The sequence below is a fragment of the Macrosteles quadrilineatus genome, unplaced genomic scaffold, assembly GCF_028750875.1.
Source record: "Macrosteles quadrilineatus isolate MER2022 unplaced genomic scaffold, UCM_ALF_1.0 Scaffold_2__2_contigs__length_208266976, whole genome shotgun sequence".
NCBI lineage: Eukaryota > Metazoa > Arthropoda > Insecta > Hemiptera > Cicadellidae > Macrosteles > Macrosteles quadrilineatus.
This window is the reverse complement of record NW_026542595.1, coordinates 58,566,873-58,589,679: the sequence shown is the minus strand read 5'-3', so window position 1 is coordinate 58,589,679 and position 22,807 is coordinate 58,566,873. Positions and strand designations below refer to the sequence as shown.

Sequence of the window (22,807 nt, the reverse complement as noted above, 5' to 3'; positions counted from 1 at the left end):
ATTCAGAGACGGACCAACAATTGAAATAAAATACCCCCGCCGCAGCAAACCTGCAGACTAAGCGAATTTCCATTTGCCTGATTGGATTTACACTTAAATGTCTCCTTAAAAATATCACATTATGTATCCCTGTTTAAATAGAATCAGTTTAACACATACTTAGGTTTGCTGCAACAGGAAGGGTAAAAGTGTTTTTTTATGTAAAATGTTAATTGTTAGTAAGAAATAAAAACAATTTCCAAATTTGGGCAAAATATGTTAATAAACATGCAAACTACAACAGTTTACTTACTCTCCATAAGAATAACATGGGAATTTTAAATTTACAATTTTTTGGAATTTTCTCCGTAACCATTAGGCGCATTATAACGCTTCAATATACTAAATTATTTGTTTTTTTTAAGCTGTACAAAACAGTTTAGAAAGAAATTGAAAAATTTGATGTTTTTTGGGTCAAAAATTGGAAAAACCCATTTTTACCCCATAAAACCCCCCATAAACCCCCGTTCCCATGGTCCGATCATGCTAGTTCGCGAACTCGTTCGAATAAACGTAGGTTTACACGTTTGTACCAAATTTCATCAAAATCGGATCATTTTTACTCGAGTTATCGCGCTAACGGACACATATATATATAAATATATATATATAAATATATATATATAAATAAATAAATATATATATATATATATATGAATTTGAACGGATGGTGTTTTTGGCCTCTAGGGACCTCAAAACGAACAAAAAATCGGTCCCGGGTCCAGGTCTTACCATGAGTACTACGGTATTAGCTTATTCCCTATATGGGAAATTCACTAAAATGAGTCTTTGTGTTAATCTTTTATCTTATTGATTAAACAGAGGGTGATCTAAACGTGCAATTTAATTCGTAAACGTTTTTAACTCTTCGTTATATTCGGGAATTTTGCCGATCAAATGCTGCTTTGCCATAACTGTGACGGTGCAATTTCGTCCTGGGACAGAATTGTACTGTTGGCCTCGAATAGCTGATCTAATTGAGTATGTCCAGGGTTAGTGGTAATAATAATAGTGTTTAGTTTAAAAATATGGGCTCAGATATGGTCGATAAAGCATCAGCTTTCAGTAAATGACACATTCATCACTGCCCGGGTTACGCCTTAATTTAAACAATTTAGTTAGTTTAGAATAATTGGCGTTAATTCAGTGAGTGAAACACTCGTCGTAACTAACTAAAATCGTTAACTTCGAAAATAAAACAAATCTCTACTTAATGGATACCGTGTTTCACTTTTGGAATTAAAACCAACGATGCTTACAATTAACCGAATCGATTGTCGCGGGTCCACGAGCTATTTCGCCCTGGCCTAACACCTACTATTCGACGATACCAGAGTTATTTCACCACTGGTTAATTACCAGGCTATTCCGCCCTCGACCTATCGTCTCCGCTGCGTAATATACGCGGGTCCGGGAGCTATTCCACTCCTCGGCCTAAGGTTTCGCGATGTACTCTACTCCACTTTACCAGGGAGAGATGAGGCTAGCTATTCGCCCAGAGCTGGAGTGACTTTTTTTTACTGTGCCTTGTCCTGCGCCGCTTTTATTGGGGCGTATTTTACCTCTTTTTGGAGGGCCCTAGGCTTTATCTTCAAATTTAATTTTTTCAGTCGTCAATTGCACTTTAGCACTTTGACTTGTAGCCAGCAGAAGTTGCACGACATAAAACATTATTTTTTGTATTTTATTATTTTTAAATTGAAATAGAAAACCTTTGAATAATACCAATAATACCTAATATTTCATAACTTATAATAATGTTTAATGTTAAAAAACGACCATGACCAAGCGCATTTCGTAGTAACGCCATGATGACACACTAATTATTATTGAAGTAAGTAGGCTTCTTTCAAACGCACAAAAAATGAAACAACTAATACCTGTCCTTAAAGCTTTAAATAACTCAAAACACACACGTGAGAACTTTTTATTCTCTTTGCCAATATTATAACATGAAATAGTCCCAATTAATTAATAATGGATCATTTATTAACTGGGAAAATTACATGAACGATCTTAAGAGTAACTCAAATCAAACTCTAATAATGTTCATGGTCTATTGTTGGTAAGGCTATGCTTACGCCTTCAAAATTAAATAATGAGAAATAGAAAATATTCTGGTTATATGAAACATAAATTGACTTTAAAACACTCGCATGGATTTTCTTCTAGAAATTCTGAGTTGCATTCTGTGGTTAAGTTAATAATAAAATTCAACAATAGTATCACAACCCTATGGGGTAGGTTTTGGATACCAGGGTAGCTTTGCTGGTAGCACTGATTCTATAATTTCCCTCTTGAACAGTTTAAAACTAGTGATGATAAATAATACAACGTATAACGGAAAAAACTACTTTTTAAGGCTAAAACTCAAATATTGCCTGATTAATTGATGTAATTGCTAGCCTATGCACTATCTACACCGTAATTTTATGCACTGTCAATGGACGACTTTGTTGTTGATTTATTTCAACTCGACTAGCAATCCATTTCCCACTCAGAAAATTGAATGAATGGTGGATGAATCATTTCGATTATTCCATTTAGCGAAGACGTTCAGACAAAGAATGGAATCTCCAAGGCTGCGTACTTGAAGCAGTTGCAATATCTGTTATTTATGAAGGCACTTTGAACGTGCTTTTGAAACAGCAAGACTTGACACGTTACAAAAGAAATGCGCCAACCCTTTCATATGTTACATATGAAAGGGTTACATATGTTACATATGTTAAATATGAATATATGTTACAGAAGACTTTGTGATAGTTTGCTACTTAATCAACTGGGTTAGCGACAGCGATGCTTACGTCTGTTTACACCATTGATGAACTCGTATCTGTAATAGTATCTGTGAGTTACAGAAGACTCAAAAATAGTGTGCTACTTCAGCAACTGGGCCATCTACAGGCCGGGCCTGGGTCGCTACACCATCGATGACATCCCCGCCGATATGTGCACCCACCTCATCTACTCCTTCATAGGAGTCAGCAACGTCACTTGGGAGGTGCTCGTTCTAGATCCAGAGGTATGGCAAACCACTACAGTAAAACCTAGTGTCTTTATGTGCCAAAACTTTGCAGCCACTTACTTACATGCATATTATTACAGTACGGATTAATAAAGCTGTCAAAACATAGGCCTACATATTTACATCTTGTTTACATTTCAAAGAATACGAAATGTTAACGTGGTGCACTCGTCACGACAGTATGATTCCGGTACTCGTTAGTTAATATTTAAACCTTTTATTCCACTCGAGTATTACAAGAAAAACAACAAAGAAAAGTAAAAACAGTAACGAATGGTTTTTTGTTTGTAAACAGCTGTTAGGTTAAAATTATATTAATTTGAAAAAAAAAATAGCTTGCTAGAAAGAATTCAAAAACGTTAACATGCTTGTAGGCTATTGACGTAATTTGCCTATGTTTATTATTCAAAGGTACCGTTATCTGTTGTAATATCCATGATAATTACAAACCCTTATTGAGTCTACATAGATCATAATTTCCCATACATGAATTTATTCAAACTATTAGATATTTAGTTTAAATAAAAGTGGTATTTTGCCAATATCAGCGCACCCAAACGTAACCACACATGAACACACGCCAAACAACGTTTTGAATTTCACAAAAGGATAGTAAGTTCACTTGCAGTATCATAGGTCAATGTTAACATTGTGTTTAATCCATGTCATCCATCTGTTTATCTCTGGATAAAAACAGTCAGAGGTTGTGGTAGTGTAATTTAAAATCGTGATTCCTGATCATCCTTGATCTCCTTGTTTGATAACATCAATATTTTCACGCCTAATCCAAACAAAGTTTAAGCAGTCAAACATTTATTGCATACACAAAGCTGCCAAGATCAATTGAAACATGTAAACATTGTAATTTCCCTACTCCCTCCCCAAAAAGTCAAACAGTAAAATAATTTGCATTGGTTTTTCTTTGAAGACTCGTGGGCAGAGCCTCTATTTGTATACAGCAATGGGCTTACTTATCTCTGCGGTATATTCATCATCTACTAATATTACTTATTTCTTGTTTTTCTTTGAAGACTCGTGGGCAGAGCCTCTATTTGTATACAGCAATGGGCTTACTTATCTCTGCGGTATATTCATCATCTACAAATATTACTTATTTCTTATAATCAATGACAAAATCATAGACTAAATAAAATAACCTCATAGTGCTAAAGAATATTTTTAGCTGTTTAGTTCAAAAATTATATTGAACTAAAACCAGCCCAAAATTTTAAACATTGCTCCAAAAAATAAATAATTAGAACATCTAGTATTTTAATTTATATGTATAATTAAATTATCCGCCTTCCTCTTACCAAATAAATGAACATATAAATGATTATAGTATTACACATAGTATAAATAAGTCCAAGGCCGTAGCCAGGGGGGGTTAGGGGGTCAAAACCACCCCCGAAATCTCTAAATTTAGTAGTAAAAATTAACACTAGGTATAAAAAGTGCAAGTCAGATTATAAAATAAAAACCACAACAGAGGATTATATTTGATGATTTATTATGTTTTTCTGTAACTATTCATATTTCATATAATAGGCTAATTCTATTAATAAATCCGATCTATTGAAGAGGTGATAAAACTACGAAGGTTCAACCAAAGTAATTTACTCAAACAAAACAGATTTATCATCCTGTATTATTTTACATATGTAACTATATCAACATTTTAGAAATAAGCATAGAAATTGGTGTTTGAAAGTGCTAAACTTGTTATCCACAGTCATGACCTGACCCAGTGGCGGTTCCAAGGGTGGCTACAGGGGCTAAAGAAAGTACCAAACTGCTTTTAGGAGGATATAGCTGTAGCCTACAGTATGGTTAGAAATTTATTAATGCAATCGCTATAGTTTGGATTTGTAAATGCCTACTTGCTTATGACAAACAACAGGTTAAATGGGAGTTTTATTTACGATTGAAGACAGTTTTAGGCGTTAAAGATTGCTTTAGAAAGTCACAAAACTACTTTAAAAATATAAAAAATTTTCCGGGGGAGGATCCTCAGACCCGCCCCCCCTGACAAGTTCCTAGAAACAGCTGTTACGTTAAGCAAATGGTATTATTACAAAAGATAGCTTAGAATGTCAGCGTCGACTGCTAGACTTAAAAAAAAATTAAAACTTAAAGTCTAAAAAACTGAAACCCTAAACTGTAATTAGGGCTTCGACATTCCCTAGTTCTCAAAATTATCTTTCTTTCAACACAAAAATCATGAATATCCGTCAAGTGGTTGTATTGTTGTATTGTTGTATATGTGTTGTATTGTATTCGGGTATATTAGACTAAGTGTGTCATGCCGGTACTCCTTGTTCATGATGAGGGCTTCTTCAGCACTGCCGCACGAGTGAGTCCAACGACTATCCGCAGTACTATCCTGATAATTAGACCGATTCGTATATACCTGGCAAAAATGTGGTTCGGATTCCACTATAAACTGTAGGTCCCTTAGTTGCCATCAGTTGTATGGGCTATTAATTATTAGCTGTGTCTAAGGAATGTCGGCCTTAGTCACTAACAAGACTACAAGATCGCGCCACTCATCCTACACTCATCTCAATTCATACTTGGCTTAAAATACATACTTTGTATGGTCGCCATTTAATAAGAAAGTATCAAACCGGCACCCAGCGTACTTCAAGACGAGAACCATCCATTCGGCTTCTCAGACAATTAATTGTCACTCATACAAATATACGTGTTGTGGGAATATTTTGTGAATGAAAATTGAGGGCATGGGCTCACTCCAATACATAGTTATATTATACAACCACACTAACACACCCATAGCCCATAGCTGTATGAGATGGTTGTATTGGAAAAAAAAAACAAAATACCTTGTATTGGATATTTACAATTTTATAGAAGATATTTTCATAGATTATATATGTCTCCATACGTTATATACACGGAACATATACACTTTTGTCTACAGGTTGATGTGAAACAGAATGGCTACAAGAACTTCACGGCGCTGAAGGCGAAGATCCCGAGACTGAAGACCTCAGTGGCAATGGGAGGATGGGGTGAAGGAGGCCGCAAGTACTCGGCGCTGGTCTCCATGAAGGAGAGGAGAGACTCCTTCATCCGCAGCGTGGTTGGTATGTACTACGTAGGTTAAACTTGACTAACATGGTGACTTCCAATCATGATAAGTGTTATCAGTGTGTTAACCTGTGTTGCTTAAACTATCTCTGGTAGTCTATTACTGATCGAAGCGGCAGGGACGTACCTAAAACAGTGTTTAAGTGTATCCTAGTTTAATCGTATAATTTATTGTTTCAGTTTTGTGTACTAATTTACTGTACATCTGCATAGTAAATCTATAGACATGTCTGTTACATTTGACTAAAATATGCTTACAATTAGCCAGTTTGTTTTATTTGTTCTTCTTTTCAATAAAGGATTGTGCACCCTAGAGGTTAAAGCAGCCCCAGCAAATTGTGGACTTTGAAATATAGGAAAGGTAAAACGCACGAATATTAGAAGGTAGAACCAAGGCCAGAACCCAAATCTAGTTAGTGAAAATCGATGCTGTGTGGGATAAACGCACAATTTATTTTTTACTGTAATTTACTAGACTATAACAGACTGTAACTAAACAAGTAAATTTTGAAGGCTTGCATGTGTGATTTATATCATAGAATTTAGTAAGCATGCAGTTCGAACGTTTCTTATTTACTGCCTTCAGACAAGGACTCTTACAAGTTGTGTAACATTGGTGTGTGATGTTTGCAGAGTTCATGCACAAGTACGACTTTGATGGGTTCGACCTGGACTGGGAGTACCCTGGGGCGGCGGACAGAGGCGGAAGCTTCAGTGACAAGGACAAGTTCTTGTTCTTCGTGGAGGAGCTGCGGAGGACCTTCATCGCCGAGGGCAAGGGCTGGGAGATCACAATGGCAGTCCCGCTCGCCAAGTTCCGTCTCAACGAGGGCTACCACGTGCCCGAACTGTGCGAGTGAGTTGCGTCTCTTGAATGCTTCATCAGTCTAAATGTCCGGATCTTTGAAGTAGTATGTTGCTCGCTTGAGCCATGTTGGGGTGGAATCTGACGCATATGCCACATGTCATTGGGCTATCGATGAATGATGGTCACTATCCTTGACGAGGGTTTGAACCATTAGTGTTGCAAATATATTCCATAATGTTTAAGAAATACACTAACGTTTCGGTTCAGAATGTGAAGTAGTCCATCGTAGGGATGGCTATTGGTATTGATATTCAGCTATCCAATCTGAGATGTTAAATCGTGGAAAAAACGTATCCACTGATTGATTTGTATTACCTATGTTGAAAGGATAACGGTTCTTTTTTCTTGAAATTCGACTCAATAGTTCTAATGAATAAAGTGACGAACAAGTTTTTCCCAGCTTACACATAGATGGAGCTTAAAAAGTATATTCATTTATATATTTATTACGACTAAGTTGTAATGTATCATTGTGATAACAATGCAATGCGTGTAGATTGCTGGATGCTATCCACGTGATGGCCTATGACCTGAGAGGCAACTGGGCAGGGTTCGCTGATGTCCACAGTCCGCTGTATCGCCGGCCTCACGACCAGGACGCCTACGAGCTGCTCAACGTGGTCAGTAAATATAAACACAAGTGTTATTGTTTCCATATTTTTTTGGGATAAAATAAATGATCAAAATAAGGATGGGTAATGGTTTGGTTGTAAGTAGTTTAGGTATTGCATCCATCCGTTGCCTATGCGGTCGTTCGTCTCTATGCTGGAGATGCAAATCAGCAGTTTTCAATATTTGTATATCCGAAAATGCCCTTTCCCGCTTTCCTTTCTCACTTGTTCAAACCACGTCATATCTCAGCCGAACCAAGATCATTCCAACCATACAAACCTAAAAATCTCTTCCACAAAATAGTTTGTGTTACCTTAAATAACCTAGTCGATCTCTTTGTGTTATAGAACGATGGGTTGGAGTTATGGGTGAGTTTCGGCTGTTCCCCGGACAAGCTGGTGGTGGGTGTGCCGTTCTACGGCCGCTCCTTCACCCTGAGCGCTGGCAGCACCAGCTACGCACTTGGCTCTTCCATCGACAAGGAGGCTGGAGGTGGCGCTCCAGGCAACTACACAAACGAAAAGGGCTTCCTCGCCTACTACGAGGTTGGTGGGGACAACAGAAATGTAGATATTTCGTAAAAAAATATCAACACTGGAAAAACAAGTTGATTATCTGCGTATGTGTAACGTTCTTATTCGATCCCTAGTGGGCTTAAGTTTGAACTTAGATGCCATTTTTATACGTCGACTCTTAAGCATTTCGTAATACGCAAACTCCTCCTAGACGGCTGAATCAATAGTTTTCAAATTTTTCATGGTGATAAGACCATATCGGTGAGTGCCAACATCTATATGGCGTTAAAATTGTCTCTCAGGAATCTGCCCCACTGGGTCTCAAAGTTTCAATGTAATCCTTATGGAAGCAGTATTTTACACATAAAAAAAGACATATGATCAGCTGTTGACTTTTGAAGCAGTAGATAAAGAAAAAGCTGATAGCATTATTCCACAGATAATTAGAACAGAAACGGTATGGATCTTAAATATAATCAAATGACGACACTAGCTTGAGGTCCGTGACGTAGGAAGTGGTGAAGGAAGTAGTAAAGGTGAGCAGTCTGGAGTGTGGAAACTGTTTGTGACGATTAGATTAACGTATCTGCAATCCTAAAACTCTATGAGAAGGGTGGAAAGCAGGTCCGTGAAGTAGGAAGTGGTATAGGAAGTAGTCAAGGCGAGCTGTCTGGAGTGTGGGAACTGTTTATGACGATCTGATTAAGGTATCTGCAATCCTAAAATACAGGAAGGAAACAGGTCTGCGACGTAGAAATTGGTGAAGGAAGTAGTAAAGGCGATCTTTTCGAAGTGTGGGATCTGTTTATGACCATTAGATTAAGGTATTTGCAATCCTATGATGCCATGGGAAGAGAGGGAAATAGGTCCGCGACGTAGGAAGTGGTGAAGTAAGTAGTCAAGGCGAGCTGTCTGGAGTGTGGGAACTGTTTTTGACGATTATATTAAGGTATCTGCAATCCAAAAATGCTATTGGAAGGGAAAGAAACAGGTTTGCGACGTAGGAAGTGGTGAAGGAAGTACTAAAGGCGAGCAGTTCCGAGTTTGAGATCTGTTTATGACCATTAGATTAGGGTATTTATTATCCTATAATGCTAAGGGAAGGGAGGGAAACGGGTCCGAGACGTAGGAAGTGGTGAAGGAAGTAGTAAAGGTGAGCAGTGTTGAGTTGAATAATGTATCTGCAATGCTAAGTCTGCTTTCAGAGTAAACTAATGATTTTCCCTGATCAAAGCTCGGTACCCAGGTACTCTTATACTAATAGCCTTAATATCTTGTTTGGACGTTTATAGGCAGTTCTATGATGTTGAGTAATAAAACGAAATTGTTTGCTTTTGGTCCATCCAATTAACATTTGAAATTGTGTTTGAAATTGTCTAAGCTTACTTGAGAATGTGATTTTTTTAGAAGCCCGTGCATTAGGGATGAATTGGTTTGTAAATAGCATGAACTGTGTGGTGTATTAAAAAAACAGAACCACGTGTTCTAATGCGAACAAACTTGATGTGTATATAAGGCTCAGTACCCTAAAAGCTATTAAAAAAAAGCTGTATGTATTAACATACAGCTTTTTATATAAAATTGTCTTAGTTGATATTTTGTTTTTAATGCAATAGGCTTACTTGAGAAAAACTAAATTTTTAATATTAGCTTTCATAAAAAAACTAATGAATTAGTTTCAATGAAACCCATTGACGTTAACAAATTTTACATATCAACGATTCACCGGTTTCTTCAAAACTTTTTTGAAATGCCGCTACGTGGCAAATAGTTCGATCTTGTCAAAATCAACAAGGACAACTAGGAAGCACAATTAATTGAAGCCAAATTGACGGCTTAATATTCGTCTTCGATCACTTTCCGATTGATTATATTATAAAAAATGTTGAAAACTGTTATTACGTATAACTGATGGGTTATGGTTTAAACGCTGGACTCAATGTGAATGTGAATGGAATATAACTTTTGTAACAACTTTTTATGTTGAAATATTCTTATTCATTAACACTAGAGTAGAGGTCGTCCAGTGGTCGAAAACTCGACCAAAAATATGTGTACAGACTTCTCTATTTTCACCCCACCCCACACTGTAAATTGTACTACTATGTAAATATTTTAATTTTCATCATTTTAAAACAAAGTAAATTAAATGAGCACTTAGGATAAAATACAGTATATGATATAATTTGTTGTTTGGTTAAGAAGAGCAAATCACTCTAACCTGTTGGCTATCCTGCAAATCAGCTGTTATCATCCTTGGTCAAAGATGAGATTCATGGTAAAGTCATTAGTTCAGTTCTAGTTCATGTCTGGGCCCCATAGCAAACACACACTCGTTGTCATGTAAGTTACAAATTATTTAATTATAATATTAAGTTGAACAAATGTATAATGTATTGTATTTCAGGTATCAAGACTCTTATATGGTCATAAATAATGAATTCATATTTTTGCAAGTGATCACAAAGTGTAATATTGTAATGTAAATACAAAGTCAATTTCCTGTTACAGATTGTATAAAAAGCACATGTTTCACAAATATTGAAAATTAATTAAATAAACTTCAAGCTAAATACAAAACAGACTGTCAATATTATATGAAGTGATTATATTTCAAGTATAATAATCACAGGGAAATTAAATGGTGAATTAAATTGAATAATAATTTTCCGTAATGGAAAAATTCAATATTAATTATTTGAGTAAGGACGAACTCAAATATGAGATTTTGTGTAGAAATCAAGAATCTACACATGATAATGTAGAAGCATTAAGAAAGGAACTACGGTGTATTATAAGTACATTGCCAGATATATCTAACTTAACTGGCAAACTTAGTGTAAATGAAGAATTTAACACAGTACAGGCCAAAATAGACTTACTAGGGTTATTGATTGAACAAGCTGAAGAAAATCCTACTAACCTACAAATAGCTAAGATAAAGGCTAAGTTAAGTCATGTACAGTTAAGAATCACTAACCTAAAACAATGTCAAGTCATCCCAAGTTTAGCTATCACACTAGAGCAGCTAGAATCAAAGATAAGAGATCTGTCAGAGAAATTTTTAATAGTTAAAAATAAAATATCTGATCAGGATTTAGAAATCTATCAAGAAAATCTAAATAAATCATTATTAGAAGAAGAGGAAATAAATGCTAAATCAGATTTAGATGTAAATGTAATGACAACATCTAATGAAAGCTCCACTCCCATTAAACAAAATCAAGTAATAGTTAATGAAGCTAAAACTACACTTGAAGCTAACCCAAACTTTTACCCAATGATTCCAGTAAATGTGCAAGACCCATCAATTCAAGTAGCTATGTTAAACTCACAGCAAGCTCCAAACTCAAATCCAAATCTAAGTATTTTCAATAAATTATCTAACCCAGCTGAAGCTTATTTACATAATATAACAATCACAAATGGACTTGACATAAACCCATTACTCGCATTTTTAAGAAATTTGGTTAAAATAAGATCTGAAACCAATTTAACAGACTTCCAACTTTATGAAATTTTGCCAAGCTATTCGCAACCTCCCCTCAGTACAAAAATATTACAAGGGAAAATACAGGGAATAACTTTGGATAAAGTACATGAAGATATTGTCAACACTTTCATTCCAATAACATTGAGAGAAAAACTTAAGCAAGAATTAATATACAGACCCCAATACCCAAATGAACCGTTATCTTTGTACATAAACGAGGTCAAGATAAGCAATCAGATCCTTAAAACTAAGTTATCTGAACCTGAGCTTATTTGTTTCATCAAGAACGGATTGAGACCAGAAATTAGGAATCAAATAATTTTTGAAAGTAATCCTAAAACATTCAGTGACCTAGAGCAATTATGTATAAGCCTCAACAACATTGGATACAATGATTACTTACGGGATAACATGTTTACTAACCAAACTCAAGTCCACAACTTCACACCTCAGCAATATTGTCAACCCACCAGCAATAACTTGAGACCTAATTTCACACCTCAGTGTAATCAGCATTCTAAACCTCACCAAAATCAAGCTAGACCATATTATTCAAGCTCTAATCATGATGCTAGGATTAAAACATGTTTTAATTGCAATAGAACAGGTCATATTGCTAGCCAATGTTATAGGAAGAAAAAAAACTCATAAATGAGGGAGTATTGAGTAATACTAACTTAAATACTTGTATTCCCGATGACACCAAGATATCTAATACTGAAAATCAATCAAAAATATGTGTACAGACTTCTCTATTTTCACCCCACCCCACACTGTAAATTGTACTACTATGTAAATATTTTAATTTTCATCATTTTAAAACAAAGTAAATTAAATGAGCACTTAGGATAAAATACAGTATATGATATAATTTGTTGTTTGGTTAAGAAGAGCAAATCACTCTAACCTGTTGGCTATCCTGCAAATCAGCTGTTATCATCCTTGGTCAAAGATGAGATTCATGGTAAAGTCATTAGTTCAGTTCTAGTTCATGTCTGGGCCCCATAGCAAACACACACTCGTTGTCATGTAAGTTACAAATTATTTAATTATAATATTAAGTTGAACAAATGTATAATGTATTGTATTTCAGGTATCAAGACTCTTATATGGTCATAAATAATGAATTCATATTTTTGCAAGTGATCACAAAGTGTAATATTGTAATGTAAATACAAAGTCAATTTCCTGTTACAGATTGTATAAAAAGCACATGTTTCACAAATATTGAAAATTAATTAAATATTATTCAAGCTATGCTAATTAATGTTAATATGTTTGAATTAATAATTATGTTATGATTTAATATAACTTCACCTTGAGAAACTGTTAAATTAAAATGTAAAGTAACAATTGTCACAGTACTATTCATGATTGTTTTGGTCAGGAAATCACATGCTGTGAAAGGTATGAATATATTTTAAAATGCTCTAATATTAAAATAATGATTACCTTTTACTAGTATTTTCTGGACATATTTCCAGAACGAGTTTCAAGTGTGCTGTGGCTACCAATTTGACAACTCGAATCCGAGCCCTGGGGTACCATTCCGGAGCTATATTTGCAAGTCTACTGACTAAAGTAAGACTGTTCTCATTTATATTAGAAGTAATTAGTTACAAGAAGTAATGTACTTAGAAGGGAAGAATTTTGATTTAATTAAATGTCATGTATATTACTATGAAGATCATTGATTGCTCACCATTTAACCAATTGTAGTATAGCCTATGAATATCTGAAGAAGAAAATAAAATTTAATATTTAAAAAAGGCTAGACAAGGCAAAATTAAATAGTAAAGTACTGTTTGTTCCAAAATTGGCATGTAATTGGGCAAAGTGATACATGGGGAAGCAACACTACTGCTATCTTAAACATCTTATAAATTACCCTATATCATCAAGTGTTTGAACAAAAAGTGCAAACTATGCAATTTATCATTTTACCATCAAATGCAAGCACTTGGTTCAAGGCTTGCGGTACAAAATAAAACATGTGATTGGAATGTCTTCCATTCGTTTTCATTATCTGTTTATATTTTGTTGTTATTTTGGAACCAGCATGGCAACCCATAAAGCCCATGTTAATTGTTAAATACCCCCGCCGCAGCAAACCTGCAGACTAAGCGAATTTCCATTTGACTGATTGGATTTACACTGAAATGTCTACTTAAAAATATAACATTTATTCCCGATTTAAATAGAATTAGTTTAACAAGTACTTAGGTTTGCTGCATCAGGGAGGGTAAAACTGTTTTTTTTTTTTTAAATGTTAATAGTTAGTAAGAAATAAAAACATTTTCCAAATTTGATCAAAATATGTTCATAAACAAGCAAACTACAACAGTTTACTCATACTCCATAAGAATAACATTGGAATTTTAAATTTACAATTTTTTGGAATTTTCTCCGTAACCATTAGGCGCATAATAACGCTTCAATATACTAAATTATTTGTTTTTTGAAGCTCTACAAAATGGTTTGGAAATAAATTGCTAAATTTTATGTTTTTTGGGTCAAAAATGGGAAAAACCTATTTTTACCCCATAAAACCCCCCGTAAACACCCGTTCCCATGGTCCGATCATGCTGGATCGCGAACTCGTTCGAATAAACATAGGTTTACACGTTTGTACCAAATTTCATCAAAATCGGATCATTTTTGCTCGAGTTATCGTGCTGACGGACACACATATATATATATATAAATATATAAATATATAAATATATAAATATATAAATATATAAATATATAAATATATAAATATATAAATATATAAATATATATATATATATGAATTTGAACGGATGGTGTTTTTGGCCTCTAGGGACCTCAAAACGAAAAAAAAAATCGGTCCCGCGTCCAGGTCTTACCATGAGTACTACGGTAATAGCTTATTCCCTATATGGGAAATTCGCTAAAATTTTCAAATTCGTTTTTTGTGCTTATTTTTAAGCCTATTTTAATTTTTAAGGGATTATGCACGTCTACAGGAAACTATCTTTCTAACAGTATGCGTAGATTTTCCCTGCGAAGCAACAGGAGCTGAGAAAAGGGGTTTTAAAGAAACATGCTTGCCTAATAATATATACATAAGAATTTCACTGGTACAGTAAATATATTCAAATTACAGTTCTTTTAAGTCAATCTATATATTTAATATTGTAAAAAAACCAATTATTTTACTGAGTATATTAAGATAGTTGGCTGGTTAGATATGTTTTAGTAGTTATGAAGGTCTCAGATTTGAGAGAATGTCATATATTTTGTGTTTTCGCTTATATAATCACTAGCACATGAAGTCCTTTTATGCAGTTACTGAATAAGCCAAAATGGTAGAATCCAAAACTGTAAGGGTTGATTTCTAGATTATCACTAGCTGGAACTGTAACGCCCTATTTGAGAAAAAGCTAATGACCATCCCAGAGGTTTTAAACTTGAAATGTAAATGCAGGCTTCTGAAAAGGCCTAAAATGACATCTCAGTGTTTTTACTCACCTTTACTACAAAACAATGTGTAGCCAAACTAATTACCCTATTATTTATATCCACACAAATGTTGTCTTCACCTAAAACTGTAGGTTAAAATGATTATGAAGCACGAATCGATACATATTTTCGATACATGCAATCGTTTACAATCGAAATTTATAACTGAGTTGACAACAGCTGATTTTTACTCCATAGAGGTTAAAAATGATTGTTACTCCCTAAAGAGTAAAAATGCTACTTTAGACCCGCAACGCATGCATTAAAAACTACTGTTTTTACTGCAGTATGACAAAAACAATATAATATGAACCCTTGATGACTCCGCTCAATTTTGTGGATGCCTCTGCGAACGCCACCTAGTTAATATGCCTATATCTAAAATAAGGCCGACATCAGAGAGTAACAACACAGTTACTCTCTGGACAGTTGCCTTGCTAAGTACTTGAAAAATTATGACGTTGAAAGACGCCAGTAAAAAATAAAGCTACATCGTACATTGCCGGAGTAAATAATACAATATTTGACTGTATTGACCCTCAAATCTTGATTTATCTCTGCTACGTCAAGAGGTTCAACAACCTTGACGCAATCTTTCAAATTAAAAAGGTTAAGGAAGCGATAATTTGGTAGGCCTGCCAAATTTATGAGTAAGATCATAAATTTTTGTTAAAAATGATTTTTAAAGTCTCGTTCTGTCTACAGATATGTGACTATCTGCAAGAGGAAGACGGCGGGTGGACCGAGAAGTGGGACGACGTGGGATTCTGCCCCTATGCGTACAAAGGTAACATACTGAGAACTGAACAGGACGAAATCCTAGTACAGTTGATTATGTTGACGATTCGGTACAACGTATTTTTGTTATGAAAGTTCTGAGGTTCACTGTTTTGATAAGTTTTACACTTTTCTAATATTTCGTCTTTTACCCACCGACAATATGTTTTTTTTTCATTAACTATTTTCATATTACGGTGGTTCAACCACTTTATTTTTTACCTTCAGTTAAAATTAATAATGTGACGATGATGTGTGATTAATGATGTGATTGTTTGAGCCGTGTACGAACATTAACATGTTATCGTAAATAAATAGTTCTGTTTTCACTAGTTATGTGAACTTCACTATTCTAGATACAATTGAACAAATTAATTTCAAAGTAAGCAGGTCTTTTATTATTTGATGGAGAGTTTGACTAGTTTCATATTAGGTTTCAGTCAGAATGCTTACTGAATTCAAATGTGATTTTTCATTGGGCTATCAATGTTTTTAAGGGGAGGTTGATTTAAAATATTATCAAGACCAAGTTAGGACCGTTCCCCCCTAATAAACGTACACAAATCTACTATTGAAATACATTTAAAAACTTAAAAAAATGTATGTCATGTGCCAAACGCATTGCACTGTTCTAAAACGCTGATATTATGGAGTTATAGTGGTGGTATGATGGAGGTGGTTTGATCACAGGCACTCAGTGGGTCGGGTTTGAGAACGAGAAGAGTCTTCAGATCAAGATGGACTGGATCAAGCAGAAGGGGTACGCAGGGGCGATGACGTGGGCTATAGACATGGACGACTTCAACGGCGTGTGCGGCCCAAAGAACCCACTGATCCAGGTGCTTAACAAGGGCATGAGAGGGTACGTTGTGCCAACTCCTACAATGTTTAAATAATAATGAAGACGCAATTTTTAATTATTGCATTGTTTGTAACATTTCTTGAGTGCCATATAATAAAAAGAATGTCAGAAATGGCTGCAGTTTCTTTTTATAGAAGTATTTCTCACAATAAAATCTCTTTAGTCAGAAATATTTTATGGTCCGAAACCAACTTCTGATTTCTTTGATCGTTGGACTGTTAATAAATTACGAGAGGTTCTATCCGAGAATTCACGGGTGTTTAACTAAAAAGCCTCCATAAGATTATATTGCCTCTACTCTATTTATTTGGTGTCACGAAGTTTGCGTACAGCGAAATTTGTATGTCCGTCCTTATGAAAAGCGGCCTACAGCGTTCAAGCCTCCTACTACCAGTGATAACTCGCAAAGCTTTCTTTTGCTGCCGTAGGATTTTCAGGCAGTCAGGTGCATGGCCCCATAGCTGTAGACCATAGTAAACCATATTATGAGACGTGGCTATGGAACAAGGCATGATATACCACTATCAGGTAGGATTTGGGGACCAGGTTAATGAGTTTCCGGAGCAGGTAGGTGACCCTCGGTAACCGCGTGCAGATGGTATTAATGTGGTCTCCCCAAGTTAACTTAGAATCGAGAGTAAATCCAAGCTGTGACACATTTCTCGACACCTGCTCAAGCGATGGTGACAGAGAGCAGATCAATTTCTGTGTCCTATTTTCATTAGGTATTAGCCTATTTTGACTGAACCACTCTCTAGCAGTTGCAAACAAGAGTTCAGAATCTTCTACTGCTGCCTTAGGGCAGCACATTTTCAGAAATCTCATTAAAACCGGGTTTCTTCCAGTTGTAATTAGAGTCGTATTATCGGCAAATCTTAAAGCCATTCCTTCCAACTCTAGGTCATTTATGGCCACTAGGAATAAAACAGGCCCAAATACTGAGCCTTGGGGCACGCCATGCTCAACTTTGAGTGCCTCGGACATTGCACCCCCAAGGGAGATAATTTGATGACGGTCGTCCAGGTACGAAGCAAGTGTCGAGAGGGCTTTGTCCCTGAAACCATAACCATTCAGCTTATCTAATAGGATCTGATGAGATACAACGTCCAAAGCCTTCGACAAATCGCACAGAGTCAAGGCCAGGGATTCAGTAGCTTCAAAAGCGTCTTGTATTACCTCTGTTATGTCTGAAACTGCAGTAACCGTAGACCTATCCTGCCTAAAGCCATGTTGCAGGTCTGAAATCAAGTAGTTCTGCTCAAGATAATCTACAACCTGCCGCTTCATGACAGTTCAATAACTTTAGCAACCATAGGTATTTATGGATATAGGATGGTAACTGGACATACTGGAAGCATCGCGTTTCTTAAAAATATGCATAGTACGTGAGACTTTGATACACTTGGGAAAAATTCCAGCATTCAGGCATAGGTTAATGACTCTGCAAAGTGGAAAGGCAATGCTGCTAATTATGGATTTAAGAATAGTCGCATTCTTTCCGTAAATATCTGAACTTTTCGAGTGTTTTAGCTTATGGACAATTTCTAAGAGTTCATCAGGGGTTATATCCACCAGCAAAGCAAAGTAGGTCCATGCATTCTAGTTGGGTGAGTAGTAGGCCTATTCTGGGGGGATGGTCGAAACTATTTACAATATTTGAGACACTGTTTAGAAGAAAACAATTGAATTCATCAGGACTAGCTGTTCACTTTGATGTAGGGGGCTTGCAGGTATCTCTATTTTTGTTTACTAAGTTCCGGTGCCTTGCACTGATTTAGTGAGCAGTCAATACTTTGGACATTAGCAGTTTTCTTAGCCTCGTCAACTTTCCGCCTACCCAGTTTTTTGGCTCTAGTATAGAGCGATCTAAGGTGATTTATGGCTACCTCACAAGTTTCTTCGGAAAGCCTATCCCTATTAGTTAAGACAAACATCTTGATCCTACTTAGTTCCAGTGTATACCAGAACTTATTCGCTCTTCTAACATACCTACCTCTAGTCTTACCTGTAATACGCCTTGTTTGCAGTGGAAAATAGAAATTAAAGGCTTCATAGAGTAATGAAAAGAAACCATCAAAAGCCCCCTCAGGTTCTCTATCCTCTATCACACTATGCCAGTTAATATTCAAAAGGTCTTGCTTAAGTAGAGGAAGTAAATTATCATTGATGATTCTGAACTGTCTTATGTATCTATCTTATGTATGTATCTTATGTATATCATGCCACACAGGAAAATCAGAAGGGTGACTTACCGCATTGCAGATGATCCGCATTAGTACAGCCTTATGGTCAGATTTTATGGTAATAGTTTAGTAATATGTGAATGCATTTTCCATATTTGATCAAAATATGTTCATAAACAAGCAATTTACAACAGTTTACTTATTTTCTATAAGAATAACGTGGAAATTTTAAGTTAAATTTTTTTTGAATTTTCTCCGTAACCGTTAGGCGCAATATACCTACAATATAAAGCTTCAGTAAACTAAATTATTTGTTTTTAAGCTCTACAAAATGCTTTAAAAGAAATTGCAAAATTTTGCATGTTTTGGGTCAAAATGGGAAAACCAATTTTTACCCCATAAAACCCTTCATAAACCCTCCGGTCACGGTCCAGGTCTTACCATGAGTACTACGGTACTAGCTTATTCCCTATATGGGAAATTCGGTAATAAAACAAAAAAATAAATTAAATTTACTTACGTAAGTCTAAGATAAGCGTAAACATACGAAGATGCTGTAGGCTATTAGTATTGCATACTATCCGAAAATAAAGACTTATAATTAATTGTGTTATTGATACTACTCTGGATACGAATTCTGTCCCAACAAATACTTTCCACATCCACTACACAAAAGACGTAATGACACTCCATACACTAGCACAGTCTTATACTTTGTGTTTCACAATACTTTATAAGGGAACATGATCGATATAGTAAGTAAGTAATGTTCAAGAATTTGCTCAGTACGATAGTTAACATGATCACTGATTAGATACTTTAAAAAAATATTTCAAGAACAAAGATGTTCTTATTTACGATAGCTAAATTTTTGCAAAAGTGATTCTGTTACGGTGAATGACCGCAACCGCAACAAACTATTAAAATAACATTAGAGAACAAGATACCAAGTTCGTATCTTACTATATCTGGGATTCCTAATACCTATAACGGTTCTTCTATAAAATACAAGTTCTCTATAGCACTTTGCTGCAATATAAAAGACATAATTAATCCTGAAGTATGCGGCAGGGTAATTTAACGGTTAAGACTAAATTAGAGGACCTGCGATGCTCCGCAGCATTAAAATAAATACGAATAAAGTTATACTGTTAAATGTTTTTTATTGAGTAATACAGTAACTTGAACCTAACTGATTCAAACGATCAATGACTCAAATGGAAGTCTTTATTTATATATTTTAAGACCAAGGCATTTAAAATAACTGAAATAAAAATGGAGTTACGTATAATTGATTGCTGATTAGTCCTTAAATAACAATAACTTGTTTATTCGTGATTCAGCAGCATGCTTGAGGTAGGTGCGATCTTAATAATCAATAGCTGGTTTTAAATGAAAGCTGGTTTTTGTACTTAAGGTTCTTTGACCAACACATATAACGTAATTAGGGCTGGTCACACATGACACATCTTTAATTGAAGTAAGAATTCGAATAAATCAAATTTATGTGTTTTTGTAGAGTAATAAAATAGATAAATTAATGATGATGCTTGATGGCAAGTTTATGCAAGTATACCTTTAAATTAAGACCAAAATTATGAAAATTTGTCGGGTAGAAGAGCCAAACGAACTAGAAAAAACAAAAACCAAATTTAACTCTCATAAGAAATGTACAGGAAGGTGCATAATTCGATATATACGAATCAGATAAATGAATGCCGATGCTTAGTGGCAAATCTGTGCGTACCTTTAATTTAAGACCAAAATTATGTAAATCGGACGGGTAGAAGAGCAGAACCGTCTCGGAAAAGAAAAACCGATATTTTTAATGTAGAGATTTTATGGATAAATCCTTATTTGGGTTTACAATATTCTCCTGAAACAACTGAAGACGAATCATTACAATGTCGTGTCGTCCTCAGCCGTTTAAAAAAGACACGGTTTGTCGAGGTGGCGTGGAGCGAAGGAACAGACTTATACCATTGACTATACACCTCTGTAGAGGTGTATAGTCAATGCTTATACTGCTATCACTGTCACAAGTAGCACGCAACTACACTAACCTAACACCCTGGCTACATACACCAAAATATATTTTAAGTGAGTATATTTAGGAGTGGTTTGCTGGGTACATAATACTCATTTCGGACTAGGTAATGAAAAGGGAAAACAACTGCCTGGTATCTACTCAGTTCAACAAAGATAATGTCCAAACACTGTCATCTTATTATGATGATACTGAGAAGAACCTCTGCTTGTTGGAAATTGTACGTTCAACAACATAATTGTTGTTCTTTAAAATTGTACAAAGAAGCTATCTCTACACTTACAATCCCTCTACCAAGCCAGGGTAGCAATGGTCATTTACAATCACGCTTCAACAGCATCATCTGATGTTGTGTCATTGTTTGTAGTGGTGGAGATCTTGGGAGATGAACAATTAGGTGCTATTGGTTTGGTATGTGATGGAGATTTTGCTGTATCTTCAAATTGTAATGGTATCTCTTTCGGGAGTAGATATATTTCTCTTGGAAATCAAGTGAAGTGTTCTTAGGAGAAAATAGTAGATGAGTATCTATTACGTCATGTTATTAATTATAAACAATCACTGCACTCTTGAGTCTATAAAGAGCCGACTGGTTAAGTCTCTTCTGGGTGGGTTTCACTACTACCCTGTAACAACGCCAATATTATGTAGGGATACTCTATGTAGGGATACTATATATGGTTCTCTTTTACATTGCTGATGTAAAATCCAGAATTATTGGTGAAGTATCTGTAATCAGTTTGCTGACCAAGGCTCTTCAGTCAGGATCATGAAACCCTAAGCTCGTGGATAGCCACTGTTTTATTTGTGTGATTTAGTCCAAGTACAATATTACTGTGATGGACTCTAGAAGGTACTTCCTACACTAATCACCACAGCTGAGGAGGGAGGTGGACAGCGCGGCTGCGGCGGTCAGTGTCTTCTTATCACCATCTCCAGAACCCGTTCGTCCACTCCCCTCCTGACTGTCACAGTTTACAGTGTCAGACCCTGCCAAGGTCCGCCGTAGTCGCGGGTCAGTGCTCTCTGGAGCCAACCACTAAGCACAGGTCAGTATCGATTAAACAAACGACTAATTTATAAAAACACTTTTTTTAATTTTAAAGATAAAAAAATAGTACCAGTTTGCCAAATCACACTATTAGAAAAAATCTGGGTATTAACTGGTTAATTTATTACGTGTAACAAGGCTAAGCTTATTTGGATTAATCAATGAGTATTTTCATATAAAACGTTGATTTGCCCTAACTCCTTCCTTTAGAACAGGATTCATAATATTAATTGTGAAATAATATTTTACACAGTTATTAATGGTTTAAGTAATAGTTCGGCCGCTTAGAAAGCGACCTCCTCCAGCATTGGTTTAGCATTAGCGCGCAGGTCGTTTTCAAAGCGGCCGAACTACTGCAACTTATCAGTAGCAATTAAAACCTATTTGTACAGTTTAAACTAAATACTCGTAACTTTCATCTAATTTTTTACAATATTACCATATCGTTCTGGATTGGAACAACCTCACTAGCAAGCTTTTGGAGCTTTGAAACAGTCGTTTTAGTTTCTTTACTTTACTTATTACATTTTGTACCTAACTATATTTTGCTGCAAAGTCAAGTTTGAGGTACAAACATAATCCATTTAGGGGAGTTTGCAAAAATTGGCTTTCCTCAGAAATGTCTCCTTTACTATCGAAATATTCTAAGAACTGCGATATTGAAACCATACATTTCAAATATGGAACCTTATAAAGAATATTTTGATGAACATAAAATAGTTTTTTTTTTTATTG

At 35.4% G+C, this 22,807-nt stretch overlaps 1 protein-coding gene across 2 annotated transcripts in view; it reads left to right on the top strand.

Moving 5' to 3' along the window:
- Nucleotides 1-22,807, top strand: part of LOC128985356 (endochitinase) — a 39,780-nt gene that overhangs the window by 4,541 nt on the left and 12,432 nt on the right. The window contains exons 3-7 of one of the 2 annotated variants that reach the window (XM_054404782.1): nt 2,901-3,064; nt 6,009-6,174; nt 6,812-7,034; nt 7,543-7,666; nt 8,006-8,203. In XM_054404782.1, the coding sequence (XP_054260757.1) occupies nt 2,901-3,064; nt 6,009-6,174; nt 6,812-7,034; nt 7,543-7,666; nt 8,006-8,203 (875 nt within the window). Of the gene's footprint in view, nt 1-2,900; nt 3,065-6,008; nt 6,175-6,811; nt 7,035-7,542; nt 7,667-8,005; nt 8,204-21,954; nt 22,071-22,807 lie in introns of those variants that run through there. The other variant, XM_054404781.1, reaches the window with a different exon arrangement.